Source organism: Neoarius graeffei, chromosome 11 (assembly GCF_027579695.1).
Source record: "Neoarius graeffei isolate fNeoGra1 chromosome 11, fNeoGra1.pri, whole genome shotgun sequence".
In the NCBI taxonomy this organism is placed as follows: domain Eukaryota; kingdom Metazoa; phylum Chordata; class Actinopteri; order Siluriformes; family Ariidae; genus Neoarius; species Neoarius graeffei.
Genome location: NC_083579.1, coordinates 49,512,444 through 49,529,509, shown reverse-complemented (window position 1 = coordinate 49,529,509; position 17,066 = coordinate 49,512,444). Strand labels below are relative to the sequence as shown.

At 41.7% G+C, this 17,066-nt stretch overlaps 1 protein-coding gene across 1 annotated transcript in view; it reads left to right on the top strand.

The window, feature by feature from the left end:
- The window catches only part of mboat2a (membrane bound O-acyltransferase domain containing 2a), a 210,087-nt gene that overhangs the window by 128,815 nt on the left and 64,206 nt on the right, over nt 1-17,066 (top strand). The window contains exon 3 of the mRNA XM_060934098.1: nt 4,118-4,195. Coding sequence (XP_060790081.1) covers nt 4,118-4,195 — 78 coding nt within the window. The remainder of the gene's footprint in view (nt 1-4,117; nt 4,196-17,066) is intronic.

Genomic DNA, 17,066 nt, shown 5'->3' with positions numbered 1-17,066 from the left:
TCTAAGCCTGCTAACCTCAATTTTTGCAAATACCTCTCCCTCTGCTCGCCCTGTAAATGCCCTACGTCGCTGGATAGTGAAGGTGTTTTCTGCATCTCGCTCCTTTTTCTTTTATGTTTTTCGTTTGTCGCCTTCCTCGCATTCAAACTGATTCGAGCCGAAGTCCACTACATGTCCAAAATGGCGGTCGCGTTTACGAAGGTCACGTGACTGAAAAGGGTCTATATCTGGAACGGGGTGCTCAAAGAGCAAGTATGTGTGGAATGGTCAGGTGTCCACAAACTTTTGGCTGCATGAGTTTTTCTTTGCCGCGGTCACCTCTCGCTTAGTCAATTGAGGTATTTCACCCACGTGACCAAGTCACGTGACGCAGCCATTTTGGACGGCATGCTTAAGTCCTTCAGTGCAAGGCGGTATGAGATGGTGGAGACCTTTGCACATTTTAACAAGAAAGTAAGCTGTGATTCGTGTTAAATTGGATCTGTCTTTTATCACAAACACTGTACCCAGCCTTGGTATGGAGCCCTGTTTATTTATTTCTGTGTCCCATTTCTTTCTAGCCTTTGTTATTGCGTTTTATGTCTGATGTCTGCTACATGCAACCCTAGACAAATTAACACTGCCTTGTTTCACTGCTCAGATGGGTTAACAAACACTGACCCATTTACTTTTTGCTATATGTTTTATCAAAATTGCGTTAACTGATAAACTAACCTGAAATGAAATGATCACTGCAAAGTCTGGAGTACTCTGTTGGCTCCCAATCCTGTCTCTTCACAGCTGTAATCCCTCTTGTCTGGGTCAGTAGTAAACCGGTAGTGATGTGTCGGTCGCGAACGATCCGGTTCAAAGAGCCGGCTCTTTGAAGTGAACGACGGGAGCCGGCTCTTCGGCGGGAGCCGAGTTGGGGAGCCGAATTAGTTTTTTGTCCTTAGGTGCCTGAGAGAGAGAGACTTTCACAAAAAAAGTTGCTGTCCGATTGCGTCTTTGTGTTGTCTATTACCATTCAAAGGAAAAAAAGTAGCATGGTGTACGCCTACTTTTTTTGGTTGGGGGGGTTGATGTCATTCACAGCTGCGAAAATATGAAAATTGGTGTAATGCTTAAAGCTGTGGAGCGCAGGGGAGAGGAGTCTGTGAGGCACCTGAGGAGGGGAAAATCAGCTGTGTATTTTATATTGGTAATATAACACAGTTTTGCATTATGTTTGTGAGAAAATAATTTATTAATTGGTAAGTAAGTTTTATTTCTATAGCTAGAACATTGTTACACTGCTATACTTTACAAAGCTTTACAATGGCTACAAAAACTAAAAAATAAAATGGAAAACATCCTATTGATAAAATAAATAATAATGTAATTAATTAACTAGTTAATTGCAGCAATTAAATCAAAATAAAATCTCAGGAGCCGTTTGGGAGCTGAAAGAGCCGGCTCCTTATAGTAAGAAGAGCCAAAAGAGCCGGCTCCCGAAAAAGAGCCGAAATTCCCATCACTAGAAACCGGTAAAAGGAGCGTCCTGCACGCTGTCCCTGTCTGTTGTGGCAGCCCACAGCACAACAAGCAAACACCATGGTTATTTATAGAGTGCTTACTGACAAATTAATCTATTCTAGGTGTCTGTAACACGTTTTTTTTCAAGCCGGTTCTCCCTCTCTGTCTGCAGCGTTAGTATGTAGCTTGACGTTCAAAATGGCAGACACCGGGGCGTCACGTGACCCTGTGACGTCAGGTGAAATACCTCAATAGGGACCTAAAATATAAATCTACATTAAGATTTATGTAAAGGTGCTTTGTGACAAGGTTTGTTTATTTCTTTTTGTTAAAAGCTCTATATAGATAAAATAGAACTGAATATTCCGTGCAAGTATCTCATCTCATTATCTGTAGCTGCTTTATCCTGTTCTACAGGGTCGCAGGCAAGCTGGAGCCTATCCCAGCTGACTACGGGCGAAAGGCGGGGTACACCCTGGACAAGTCACCAGGTCATCACAGGGCTGACACATACAGTGCGTTTACATGCACATCCAAATCGAGCTGCTGTCGGTAATCGAGCTAAGGGTCCCAGCAGGGGTGCCAGAGAAATCCAATCCTACATGCACACAAGGAAATCGAGCTATTGTGTGAGGTACATTGTGTGCCCGAGCCACAGGTGGCGCTACACGCCCCATCGTGTTGGTACACTTCCGGTTGTCGTCATGAAGAGCTATTTAAGAGTATAAACAGGCTTTCGTCTAAACGGGGGAACGGGCGCTGCGCCCTCTTACTCTTGGCGTGCGCCCTCTTACCGACTCCGTGAAAACATCCCAGCAACACTATGTGACAATGTGTCTGATCATCAAATACGTTATAATTGCTCCAAAAATATTCCAATCATAGTAGATACACCGCCAGACGGTGCAAAAACAATCCGAATTGGCGTTTTCCAGACTGAGGCGCCATGTTGTTTAGTTGTTTACTTGTCGCGGCTGCTCTCGCGAGATTTGACATGGGTTACATACGGTACAAGGTCAGCTGACTTGTTGAGCGAGATTTCTCGAGACTGAATGACCTTTCACCCACCGGCGCGGGAGCTTTTGACAGAAGTAGTTCGCGAGGTGTTTTTGTTGACACTTGGGCATTTAAAGATGTCATCCTGCGGCACGAAACGGAAGAAAGCCAAAGACTGTCCGGGGCAGAAGAAGATTACTTCTTTCTTTTTCAATGTTGACAGACAATTTGTTACAATTTCCCTCTCAGATAGCCTCAGAATGTCCCATTAGAGCATTTTTCAAAGGCTTTGCACGGCGGGGGGGGGGACACAACCGGCACCATCTTCCCCCCCCGCTTCGCTCCCTCGCCATGGTGAGCGCCCTCATACTAAATTTTTCTAGAAAAAACCCTGATAAACAAAGTTATCAGTTCCGTGTTCACAAGAAGAACGACGACGAGGACAGCAAGATCGAGATATATTCAACTCAAGCTGAATGAGCATGAACTCTGTCTCCTCATTGCTCCAGAAGTGCACGTTTCTACTACTGTTGTCATGCCGACCGAGGCTGTTGTGTTCCCCGCTTGTGGTCTCGTCACTTCTGGAAGGGGCAGTGCTGAAGTAAGTAGCTCGACTACGTAGCTCGATAGGGTTACATGCACTAAGTAGCTCAGCTACAATCGCATAATCTAGGTCGCGTAGCTCGATTACGAGAAATCCAGTTTGGTTCAATTTCAGCCAGACTAAGGTGTTTCCATGGCGTTTAGAACTTCGATTTCAGTCAAGCTACGGCAGAAATTCGATTTTCTCTATGTGCATGTAAACGCACTGATAGACACCGACAACCATTCACACTCACATTCACACCTACGGGCAATTTAGTCACCAGTTAACCTAACCTGCATGTCTTTGGACTGTGGGGGAAACCGGAGCACCCGGAGGAAACCCACGCGGACACGGGGAGAACATGCAAACTCCGCACAGAAAGGCCCTCGTTGGTCACGGGGCTCGAACCCGGACCTTCTTGCTGTGAGGCGACAGCGCTAACCACTACACCACCGTGCCGCCCTCCGTGCAAGGACGTCATCTCAAATTTGTTTAAAGGCTGCAGCGGACTGTTGTAACAGGCCAGCGTTTGCTTATGCAAATGTGAGAGAACTCTTTAGTTCAACACCTGAAACACATTAGGAATTTAAAAAAAATCCCTTAATAGGCAGAACAATTTGAATTTTTCCGTTACAACTATTCGCTTTCTCAAAACAATCTTTTTGAGCAAACGCCTATGAAGTGAAATCACAGTGTGTGAATCTCTCCATGTTGCATTGTGCAAGGCTGGGGGAAGGTTGCTCCTCTGCCACGGATTGTGTCTGAGTCTTCACTGACATGAAACGCCTTGCACAAACCCATCTTTGAATAGATATGATGATTAATATGGATGTTATGTCCTTTTGTCAGCCAAAGCCACTTTCTTTTTGTGCCAAGTAGAAGCACTGAGCAGGTTTGATAGTCCCTGAACATGCCATCATTCATTCTGCATTGATTTATTGAATCTGACAGTCTTGCTGCAGTGGCTTCTGGATTTGTTCCCATTTAATGAATGGCCAGTGTGTTTCAGCTGCATAATAACAATTCTTTCTCCCCCCCCAGGTATGCTTTACACTTTCTAGTGCAGAGCGGACTCACGTATGGTATCATGATCTTCACCGGGGTGGAGCACATGCACAGGTAACGACTTCCTCAAATCCTCATTACTACAACAGCAACATGCTTTTCATGCTTTTAAATAAATAATTCTCCAGATCTTTGCTTCAGATAAAGATTTTTGCTACGAGATGACTTTGAATGTAATTAGTAAGAAATGTTCTCTTTCTATTGGTATTGTATTAGTCAGGGCAGCATGATGAGAAAAGCATTTTAAAATGCCGTATATTTGCCAAGAAAAAGTTTTTCTTCTGATTTACTCCTTTTTTTTTTTTTTCGTCAGGTTATTGTTGCCAGAGAGGCGAAAATAAATCTGATTTTGTTTTTGAAATACAGTACCAGTCAAAAGTTTGGCTGCACCTTCTAATTCAATGTTTGTTCTTGATTTAATTAAGACACTTCATGTCTTAATGATGGATGTCGTTTCTCTTTACTTAGCTGAGCGGTTCTTGACAATATGGATTGCTACAGTTGTGGAAGCGGCTATTTACTATGCTTTTATTATTTACCAAACACATCTACTATTTGGACTCGGATGTATTAAGAAGGCAAGAAATTGCTGTAATTAACTTTTGACGAGACACCCTGTTAATTGAAACGCATTCCAGGTGACGACCTCCTGAAGCTGGTTAAGAGAATGCCAATAGTGTACAAAGCGTCAAGGTAAACGGTGGCTATTTTGAAGAATCTAAAATGTCACCCTCCATTACAAAACCAGTCTCATGGGTCGAATTTTCAAAATTGAGTTATTGTGTTTTCATGAAGGGAAATTGGAAAGCTTTTTCGATGATGCATAGATGAAGAAATTTGACCAACTGAGAGACGGGCGCTTGAAATAGTCAGATGTTACTTTTTCCGAAAAGTCAGACTTGAATAAATCTACTTGTAAAGTTGACTACATAAACTCCTTAGTGATGCATAATTCAAAAATATTTGGGGCACATATTTCTTATGGCTTTATAGATTTACACACCAAATTTTTTTCACTGTACTTTTTTGGGGCCATGCTAAAATATTTATAAAGTATGCAGGGATGAGAGTTTTCCGCTTTTCGGCGGATTTCCGCTTTTTCTGAGTAAAAGTCAACCTTTTTATATTATGCCAAATCCGTTGAGATTTTTTTTTTTTTTCATTTATTGAGGGGGGGTTGGGGTATGTTCCTTCGTGATACTCAAGCGTAATTCATTCCTACGATGATGTTACATGTTCACATTTTCGCCATGCTAAGTCTCGCGGTAGAATACGTGTTATCTACAATGTAATTGGCCAAAACATCGCTGGCGAGAGCATGATAGCCAATCATAACAGTTCTTACAAGAGTGTGGGAGAGAACAAAAGCCAATCATAACAGTTCTTACAAAAGTACCCGCATCTGTTCTATTTTATCGAAACTTGCACATGTTCATCGTCGCTGCTCTTCAAAAATGCGTTTCTCTTTCGTATCGGCTTTTTTACTCAAAATGCCGAATACAATTGACAAGCGAGACGAAGCAAAGGTACGTGAAATCAATGCTAGTATAAAAAACAGAGAGGACTGACAAGCTCTTGTCTTTGGCCAAAAAGCTGAAGTCGTCGTTGAAATGATTAAATGAAAATGAGAAGTGACTGTGAACTATAAATAATTGTATAAAGTGTACATAGACATTATCCCATAAACTTAGCATTCGTTTGATTTAGTACATTGAACATGTATATGATAGATAGTCAGTAAATCTGAATTAATGCTGACAGTTTTGAAAACTTAAATATTTCAAAAGACTTTTTGAAGAAATCATATGCAACTAATGAGGACATGGGGAGAAAAGGTCAGTCACCCTAAAATTTAATTTAATATATGAACATTTTGATAATTAATAAAACTTAAGTTTAATGTGAATTTAGTTTGTCGTTTTTGTTGATCATGAGTTATAAGCATACCCTTGAATGTAGAATGTGATTTTATCTTGAATTCAAACAATACTCCTATTGATTTGAAACATATTTTCATGTAAATATATAAAAAAGACAACAGATATATAATATATAATTTTTTTTTTTTAATCTACTACAGCTCAGATTGCAGGACAAGTGGTTTGTAAGGCCTTATTTTTCAAAATTTTCCGGGGGGGGGCATCTTGAAGCCCCCCCCCCCCCCCCCCCCCCCGTTGGCTTCGGGCGCCATCTTTGTTTTCTGCTTTTTTGATGACCACCCACTCTCATCCCTGAGTATAGTTTTTTTTTTTTTTTTTTTAAATAAACAGGATTCTTCCCCTTGTATCTTCCATGTACAGGTGCTGGTCATAGAATATCATGAAAGTTGATTTATTTCAGTATTTCCATTCAAAAAGTGAAACTTGTATATTATATTCATTCATTACACACAGACTGATATATTTCAAATGTTTATTTCTTTTAATTTTGATGATTATAACTGACAACTAATGAAAATCCCAAATTCAGTATCTCAGAAAATTAGAATATTGTGAAAAGGTTCAATATTGAAGACACCTGATGTCACACTCTAATCAGCTAATTAACTCAAAACACCTGCAAAGGTCTTTAAACGGTCTCTCAGTCTCATTCTGTAGGCGACACAATCATGGGGAAGACTGCTGACTTACAGTTGTCCAAAAGACGACCACTGACACCTTGCACAAGGAGGGCAAGACACAAAAGGTCATTGCTAAAGAGGCTGGCTGTTCACAGAGCTCTGTGTCCAAGCACATTAATAGAGAGGCGAAGGGAAGGAAAAGATGTGGTAGAAAAAAGTGTCCAAGCAATAGGGATAAGCGCACCCTGGAGAGGATTGTTAAACAAAACCCATTCAAAAACGTGGGGGAGATTCACAAAGAGTGGACTGCAGCTGGAGTCAGTGCTTCAAGAACCACCACGCACAGATGTACGCAAGACATGGGTTTCAGCTGTCGCATTCCTTGTGTCAAGCCACTCTTGAACAAGAGACAGCGTCAGAAGCGTCTCGCCTGGGCTAAAGACAAAAAGGACTGGACTGCTGCTGAGTGGTCCAAAGTTATGTTCTCTGATGAAAGTAAATTTTGCATTTCCTTTGGAAATCAAGGTCCCAGAGTCTGGAGGAAGAGAGGAGAGGCACAGAATCCACATTGTTTGAGGTCCAGTGTAAAGTTTCCACAGTCAGTGATGGTTTGGGGTGCCATGTCATCTGCTGGTGTTGGTCCACTGTGTTTTCTGAGGTCCAAGGTCAACGCAGCCGTCTACCAGGAAGTTTTAGAGCACTTCATGCTTCCTGCTGCTGACCAACTTTATGGAGATGCAGATTTCATTTTCCAACAGGACTTGGCACCTGCACACAGTGCCAAAGCTACCAGTACCTGGTTTAAGGACCATGGTATCCCTGTTCTTAATTGGCCAGCAAACTCGCCTGACCTTAACCCCATAGAAAATCTATGGGGTGTTGTGAAGAGGAAGATGCGATACGCCAGACCCAACAATGCAGAAGAACTGAAGGCCACTATCAGAGCAACCTGGGCTCTCATAACACCTGAGCAGTGCCACAGACTGATCGACTCCATGCCACACCGCATTGCTGCAGTAATTCAGGCAAAAGGAGCCACAACTAAGTATTGAGTGCTGTACATGCTCATACTTTTCAGTTGGCAAACATTTCTAAAAATCCTTTTTTTTGTATTGGTCTTAAGTAATATTCTAATTTCCTGAGATACTGAATTTTGGATTTTCATTAGTTGTCAGTTATAATCATCAAAATTAAAAGAAATAAACATTTGAAATATATCAGTCTGTGTGTAATGAATGAAATATAATATACAAGTTTCACTTTTTGAATGGAATTACTGAAATAAATCAACTTTTTTATGATATTCTAATTATATGACCAGCACCTGTATTTCCATCCTCTTAAGGGGTGTTCATACAGCAACTTTTACTCCGGTGTAGCACCGGGGCTGCCCCGGTAGAGCGTTCACACGGTACAAAGTTATACCGGTGTAGCCCCTGAAAGCTGCTTAAACCGGTGCAAATCGAACCCTGCTCGGGAGGTGGTTTAAGAAATTTACTCCGGAGTAAATGCTAGTTTGCAGGGCAGCACCGATATAAAATGGGACGTCTGAACGCTACAGGGGTAGACTCGCTACGCGTGAGGAGAGTTGATTACATACGGGCATTGCATAATTTGCATCCTGGTATTTTGCGCTTCCAAAATGGCGAATATCAACAACAACAGAACTGCGTGTTTTCCAGTGTTGCCAGATTGGGCAGTTTTAAGTACATTTTGGTGGATTTGAACATATTTTGGGCTGGAAAACGTCAGCAGTATCTGGCAACACTGGTGTCTTCATCCACGTTGTTTTCCCGGCACTTGGTGATGCCATGACAACCGGGAAAAGGAAGTACATTTTCACACATGCGCATATTTCATTTCTGCATTATTACTATCGTATAGCACGGTCGCAAAAACTGCCGTGTGAACGCAAGTGGGGCTGCACCGGTGCTAACACGCTTCTCTCTAGTAAGCAGGTTTGTGACGTGTGAACGCTCCACAAAATTTACACCAGTGTAAGATATATCGCAACAAAATACATCGGTGCAGCATCGATGCAAGTATGTGCCGTGTGAACACCCCTTTAGTCTACAGTTCAAAGTTCCAAAATTCTGAAGTTCCTTGAAAATGTTGTCTATGGTTCATGAATAATAACAAAAGACCCCCCTGCTTCGACCCCTCGGTCATAGCCACGCCCACTTCTTCAGCCTCGCCCTCACCCATAACCTCCACTCTGTCCTGCTTTTCCTTTATCTACCTGCACCTGTATCTTTTCATCATCGGCTCCATCTGGAGACAGCACATCTGTTTAAGGGCACATTATGTCCTTGTAGGGCTCAGAAAGGCTCAGATGTGTTTGTAGAGGTGCTGTTGCCTAGCTAGCCGAAGTTAAGGTGAGGAAAGTGTCACTGGAAGACCACCTGGATCACTTCTTTGGATAGAAAAACTGAGAGCACGGTGTTCCACCAAGCCTGATCTGGTACAGTATGTGTAGCTGGAAAAAAAGAGGAGTTCATTGAGCTGTAGGAAACCAATACAATAAAAGATGTTGGGTCTGTTTGATTAAATTTAGTCTAGTCTGTCATGTGCGGCTACTGTAGGCACTCGGCATCACAATGAACACTCGTCAATGAAACCGCTACGGAGCACGAGCATTCTCTACTTGTGCCCCCAGACTAGCCTAGTAAACTAGACCCACCCGCCTAGCGGCCAAAAATATTTTTTGCCTGCGAGTGGGTCTAGCCTCGCACCATATCAACAAAACACCCCGGGCATCAAATCGTGCCCGCCAATCACAACGCAAGGTTTTTGTTTGGATTCTTTGGGCGGGCTTTTGCAGGAGTGACGACAAAGCTGCGCGACGCTGGAGAAAGCACAACAGGAAAGATGGCTACGGCTAGTGAACAGCGCGCGTTTGACTCCGCTTTGGAATCAGTTTTAGAAGAATTAGACTTGGAGTTTTCGTTGAAACATGAGCAGGAAGAGGCTCTCCACTCATTCCTTTTCAAGAAGGACGTTTTCGCTGTTTTGCCGACCGGCTATGGCAAAAGTCTGATCTACCAGCTGGCTCCGCTCGTAGCCAAAAGGATGGGGCTAGTTTGTGCAGTACGAAGAATTAATAAACAGCTTTGAAACATTACTTTTTGATTGTTTCTTATTTTCCCGTTATTTTAAATTTAAGGGAAATTATTTCACCAAACACCACTAAATAAAAACTCTCAAAAACAGTTTAAGCAAACCCTTGAAAAACACTTGAAAAAAATGAGTGTATGTTAAGTATGTGGTACAGACTCCAAACTTGTGGTCATTATCTCCAAACTTCTTAATATCTAGAACCTGTTTATTAATTAATACGCATTTTGAAAAATTATTTATTTCAGGGCCTCCCCCACTGCTTTCTGTCGCTCTGACTACGTCACTGTTGCGCTGATTGGTCAGAGCGTTGGCCTATACGCACAGAGACGGTTTGAAAGACAGCGGGTTGTTCCTCCCACACCCTTCGGAAATGTCTACGGATCGAGGCCAGACTAAATATTCACATTTAGTCTGGCTTGCCAGGCTACCCCCAGACTGTGTATCCATTGGAGATGCGTGAAGCACCCTTCGGTGAAACTTTCAAGAAAAAAAAAAACCCTAAAAACTTACTTGTTTAATCAAAGATAACCATTCGACATTGTTGATCGGTATTTTTAGATACAGTGAATATGTATTTTAATATGGCGTATTTTTTACATATATCGATTTTGTAAGAGCGTTGAGATTTATTTGGAATGCGCTTAAGAAATATATTATTCATGTATCATTCAATAGAAAGGCCTGTCTGTGTCGATACACATATTAATTATATTCCAGTTCTTTGTCAAAGTCTTGGAATTGAATGTAACTGAAACTTCTCATCCTGGGTTACGGTTGCTTACTACTCATGTTCCTCCAACGCTTGTCCACACAGTGCATATTAATGTAATGTAATGTTAGGCTTCTGTAAGTCTTTGGAATGTCAACACATAACTGGGAAGCTTCTGGCGATTCTTATCGTGTTTGATCTCCCTCGCAACCGCAACTTCCACAACAGAAATATTATGATCACTGCTCACATGCTATAAAAACATGACTCACCTTTGAAGCATTCTGTCACTCAACTTGGTCGACATCACTGGCATCGGCAGCTTAGCATTTTCCATGACCAACTCGAAATCGGTCTTTTTTGTTTGTTTGTTTTTGGGTCAAAGTGCCACTCGAATTCATCTTCGTTGTTCTTGATATCAGTTATAATATCCTCTTCCCAGGGTTGTGCAAAGAAATCTGCAACTAAATCGCTCAACTTTTAACTATGGTTGCGATTTCTCCCGCTATGGTTCATACAGGAATTTATGCTATGCATAAGGCTTCTGATGGGCTGCAGCACTTCTTCATATGTACAGTTCACAACACGCGGCCAGTCAGAAGCCTTCTTATAGATCAGTGTTTCTCAACCACTGGTCCACGGCCCTTCACCCCCCAAGTTGAAGCTAGTTTTTACTCATAGTTGGGTACAACCAGGGTTCCCACGGGTCCTTAAAAAGTCTTAAATACAACTTTCGGTTTTCAAGGCCTAAAAACGTCTTAAATTGTTTGGAATGACTGGAATTTTCGAAAAGGAGGTATTAAATTTAATCTTGGACCGAACGAGTGAAATGTCTCCATCCGGTTTGGGGTATTTTTTTAACCGTAATTTTAAAAGTGACCAGCGTACCTTTTGGGGGCAGCATCGGTTCTGTGCGTTCTGTGCATTCCGTAGATCAAGAACTAACGCTAGGAGGCTACTGGAGGAAGTGTGGTGTGGTGTGGTGGTTGTGAAGAGTGAGAGATACGCAGGTAGCTTACGCGGGCGCTAGAAAGCGTTGATAATTATGGGAAGATGTCTGTTTAATGACAAGTGGTTGGGGGATGACAAATACCCCCCAAATAAGGAGAAGAATCGTTTGCGATAAAAAGCGCTGGACCACACAAATGTGTTTAAAGGCGATAACGCAGCGCTGGGGACACGCCCACTGGGAAACTGGTTTTTCATGGACACGAGGCGCGCGCGCGTGCGTGTTAGAGGTCAAGCACTCCGGAGTGAAACGCAGGGGGGTTCGCGCATGCGCACAAGAGTCAGGTGGAAAATGGGACTTATAGGACATAATAATAATAATGATTAGCATCATTTTTTTTACATAATTAACATTGTTTATTGTACTAAGTTTAATATAAATATATAAACCTTTATTTCAAAACTCAATTAAAAAGAACTCCAGAAAATACAATAATTCTAAATATAGTACAGTATAAATAATTTGGGCGGCACGGTGGTGTAGTGGTTAGCGCTGTCGCCTCACAGCAAGAAGGTCCTGGGTTCGAGCCCCGTGGCCGGCGAGGGCCTTTCTGTGTGGAGTTTGCATGTTCTCCCCGTGTCTGCGTGGGTTTCCTCCGGGTGCTCCGGTTTCCCCCACAGTCCAAAGACATGCAGGTTAGGTTAACTGGTGACTCTAAATTGACCGTAGGTGTGAATGTGAGTGTGAATGGTTGTCTGTGTCTATGTGTCAGCCCTGTGATGACCTGGCGACTTGTCCAGGGTGTACCCCGCCTTTCACCCGTAGTCAGCTGGGATAGGCTCCAGCTTGCCTGCAACCCTGTGGAACAGGATAAAGCGGCTACAGATAATGAGATGATATAAAATAACTGTACTACTACGAAGAATAATAAACAATAATACTACTAGTAATACTTGTTGTTAATGTTCTTATCAGTCCAATTGTTATAATATCAGTGTTCACTATTAAAAACAAATTATCTATAATCCATGAATAATTTTGTATCACTACTACTACTACTACTTTTTAACAATAATTTTAACTCTTATAACTCAATTTTATAGCATTTTAATAATCACTACTTATTATTTATTAGTAGTTGATAATAATTACTACTTATTATCAGGGCTTTGAACCAGAATTTTTTTTCTATTGGTTCGTTCTGAACAGAAACGGAATTTTAACGTTTCCGGTTTTGGGTTCCACCATTAAATAGACGTTCCCGAACCGGTTAGAACAAAAAAATTGCGTTCCCGGAACGGTTAATTACGTTCCCTGTCAGCTGTTTAACAAATGGCTATAAAATTATGTCTCTGTCTCATCCAGCTTAAGCCAAATGTAGGCTAATTCTATTACAACCTTCATTAAATAAGACAAGAAATAATTCAAAACAATTATTATTTAAAATGTTGGCGATTTGGATTCTCAGTATGTCTTCCCATCTACACAAACAGAAAAAGTGCCAAAAATGAAAGATAATTCGTTTAGTGTGTAATCAAAGGCTAGTCAGGCCCTATACAGGGCTTTCCACAAGCTCCGGCTGCCGGCCATACAGCCGGCACACAATTAAGTCCAGCCGGCTACTTTAATGACTTATTATTTTTGTAGCCCACAGGTTCTAAATATTAATTTTCGATTTTAATAAAATTAAATGTTTATCTAACGGACTGACAATGTCAAACTGAACCACACTCATTTAAGTTGTGATTCACGCTGTTTGTACTGATAATAACCACAAATTCCCCGCCGACTTTGCTGATCCGCAGCCCCGACATGCGGTGTGCGCGTGCGCGCACTCGGCGGAGGCAGTAGTGTGTGCGCGCGCACTCGGCGGAGTTTATTTTGTATTTTGTGTTTATTTTGTGTTTTCTCCAGTAAACACCAGTCTTCTCCTTGCAGCTACAGTAGTTCTGCAGGCCCAAAACACATGACTTTGCTTCAGCTGTTTGTATGTCTAACAGTTGCCATTGATGCACCCTGTTGTTCACCAATTGTGTGCATTCTTCTTAAAGTTAGTAAAAAAATCTATTGCAAAAAACAGTTTTAAGTTGTCGTAGTTATCATTTTCTTTGCCATGGTACAGTCTTAATTTTTTCCATTTAGAGGTCTTGAAAAGGTCTTAAAAAGTCTTTAAATTTGTACTTGGAAAAATGTGCAGATACCCTGACAACTGTTGAGTTGCATCCTATGTCACATCCGCCTCCTTAAGCTGCGGTCACACGACAGCTCGCGATGCTTTTCGATGGGTTATCGATGAAAATGAGGCATTTTGATGGTGATATACACGTGAGCTAAAAGTTCCACAGCAGGTGAACATTTGACTGTTGCGCCTTTGCACGCTTGAGCCTGGTGCAGGTCGAGTGGCCGTGTTCACTCATGGAGTGTTGTGCGTGCACTTGGGACCCAGTCGTTATGGGAAACACCTGACATTGATTTGAGCGCAGTCAGCACGTTCAGATACAGACGCTGACTTCATAGAGACTTTGAAGTATTCTCATGGTCATGTTTGTTTTTAGCCATGTCTATAACGCTGTTTAAACGCTCTGCTTTCTGTTCTGTTTTTGTAACTATCACGCCTGCTAATAAACACTGTTCCTGCACTTGGATCTGTCTACTGCCATCTATCTTGTAGTGTCCTGATCCCCAGATCTTTAACCCAGACACACACACAGTCGTACGCCTCCATGCTTTTCCAGGTTTTAATCTGTTTGTCCGTGTAGAACGATATCTGCAGCACCAGGTAGTTTGAGGCCCTGTCCACACGGCAACGGATTCAGGTGACTCCGATACAATTGCTTATCGTTTAGGCCTGGCGTCCACACGGCACCGGCGTTTTGGGTGCCCAAAACGCAATCTTTTTGAGAACGGGTTCCAGAGTGGAAAGATCTGGCAACGTTGCCGTTGTGAAGTCGTCTGGATGAGTAGAACGGATTTGTTTACGATGACGTCACAACCACATGACTGTGAGTGCTTCACACCGGGTAGAAGTGTAACGAACTCGATGCGAGTTGTCAACAAATCCTATAACTTGGTTCATGAAACGCGCTTACAAAATATTTTCACTGTGAATATTTATTGTGTAATGGTACAAAGTGAGAGAGAGAGAGAGAGAGAGAGAGAGAGAGAATAGCCCTTAGGGCAGAGTCAATCCCGCCAGCAAAAATAGGGAAAAAAAGGAGCGATCTCACCTCTTCAGATGTTGGTTTAAGTCCTACAATACATTCCTCAAAAAGGGCGTAGAAGAGCAAATTAATCCATCAACATGTAGCATTCAATTTATTCCGGACCATTAAAGACGCCGCCTTCCGCATAGAATCGTACGTCATCCTCGCCGCCATATTGGATAGGTCAAAGCGGAGAATAAAGATTCATGTGCTGCGTTTAACTGTACCAACAGGTTTACCATCCAAACGAGATCATATGGGATTACCTTTCACAGGTGAGAAACAACAAATTAATCCATCAACGTGTAGCATTCAATTTATTCCGGACCATTAAAGACGCCACCTTCCGCGTAGAATCATACGTCATCCTCGCCGCCATATTGGATAGGTCAAAGCGGAGAATAAAGATTAGCTGCGTTTAACTGTACCAACAGGTTTACCGTCCAAACGAGATCACATGGGATTACCTTTCACAGGTGAGACTGGAAAAATACTTTTCATTGTATTTGGTCATTATAATGTAATTTTACGAACAGATTTTTCTGACTTTGTGGCTAATATGAAGTCTCGCGCATAATAGTTTATGCGCATGCGTCCTTACTACTTCTATTGTTCTGGTGTCTCCGAAGGGACCGTCTTACAGCGCCCCTAGAGGTGTGGCATGTGTATTGCATCGTTTTCAGCAAGCGTTGCATTGCCATATGGACCTGATATTTTACTGATCGTTGCCCATTTGGACGCGATATATTTTTAAATAACATCTCGTTGCCGTTGTCGTGTGGATGTAGCCTGAGATATCAGGGAACTCAACAGATGGATAATTTTTCCAACTCGTAGGAAAAATCCTTCTTTGTTAGCGTGTAAGGATCTAATCCCATTGAGTGGTTTCTACACTGCAAAAACCTGGCTTACAAAAACAAGAAAAAAAGTTATAAAATTAGGAATAAGCTTAAAATAAGCAAAATTATCTGCCAACAGAACAAGAAAATTTGACTTGGCAAGATTTTTAAAAACAAGTAAATATATCTAGCTTTAGAAACCCCACAGATGTCTTAAAACTAGTGTATTTATACTAAAAACAAGTAAAGTTGTACTACTCATTTTAACATGCTAGATACTTTGTCCCCCAACCAACAGTTTGACTATTTCATCTGGGCGTATTGGTGTGCTCTGTTTAAGTAAGTGTTTATACCAACTGAGACGGCCAAATAAATCAAAATCAAAACAACAAACCAATCCATTTTGTCGCCTATTTTTGTTGCCAGATTGACAATACGACAATTCATTTAATTTAGTTATCTGTTTTGTGTTAAGAGATTAAAAGAAAGGATAAGATGCTTGAAATAAGAAATTCTGACTTTGACAAACTTGTCATGGTTAATATAACACCGATGAAATTATGGTAATTCTCATTTTAAGACAGAACTTACTCATAACCAGTAATAAAATCTCAATAACAAGTTATAATACCTTATTAAGATAATTGAGGGGAAAAAATGCTTAAAGGAACAGTCCACCGTACTTCCATAATGAAATATGCTCTTATCTGAATTGAGACGAGCTGCTCCGTACCTCTCCGAGCTTTGCGCGACCTCCCAGTCAGTCAGACGCAGTCAGACGCGCTGTCACTCCTGTTAGCAATGTAGCTAGGCTCAGCATGGCCAATCGTATTTTTTGGGGCTGTAGTTAGATGCGACCAAACTCTTCCGCGTTTTTCCTGTTTACATAGGTTTATATGACCAGTGACATGAAACAAGTTCAGTTACACAAATTGAAATGTAGCGATTTTCTATGCTATGGAAAGTCCGCACTATAATGACAGGCGTACTAACACCTTCTGCGCGCTTCGGCAGCGCATTGATGCCTTCACTCCTGTTTTTATCATCAATGCGCTGTCGAAGCGCGCAGAAGGCGTTAGTGCGCCTGTCATTATAGTGCGGACTTTCCATAGCATAGAAAATCGCTACATTTCAATTTGTGTAACTGAACTTGTTTCATGTCACTGGTCATATAAACCTATGTAAACAGGAAAAACGCGGAAGAGTTTGGTCGCATCTAACTACAGCCCCAAAAAATACGATTGGCCATGCTGAGCCTAGCTACATTGCTAACAGGAGTGACAGCGCGTCTGACTGACTGGGAGGTCACGCAAAGCTCGGAGAGGTACGGAGCAGCTCGTCTCAATTCAGATAAGAGCATATTTCATTATGGAAGTACGGTGGACTTTTCCTTTAAAGTAAGTGAAATACTCTTACACAAAACCTGCCTGGAAAGGAGAATTATCTTGGCAGACAAATAACAAGCATATTTTGTCTTGATTTAAGATATTTAATCTTGGTTAGATTTTACTTTTTGCAGTGTATATCCACTTCTTTTGAGTGTACTTT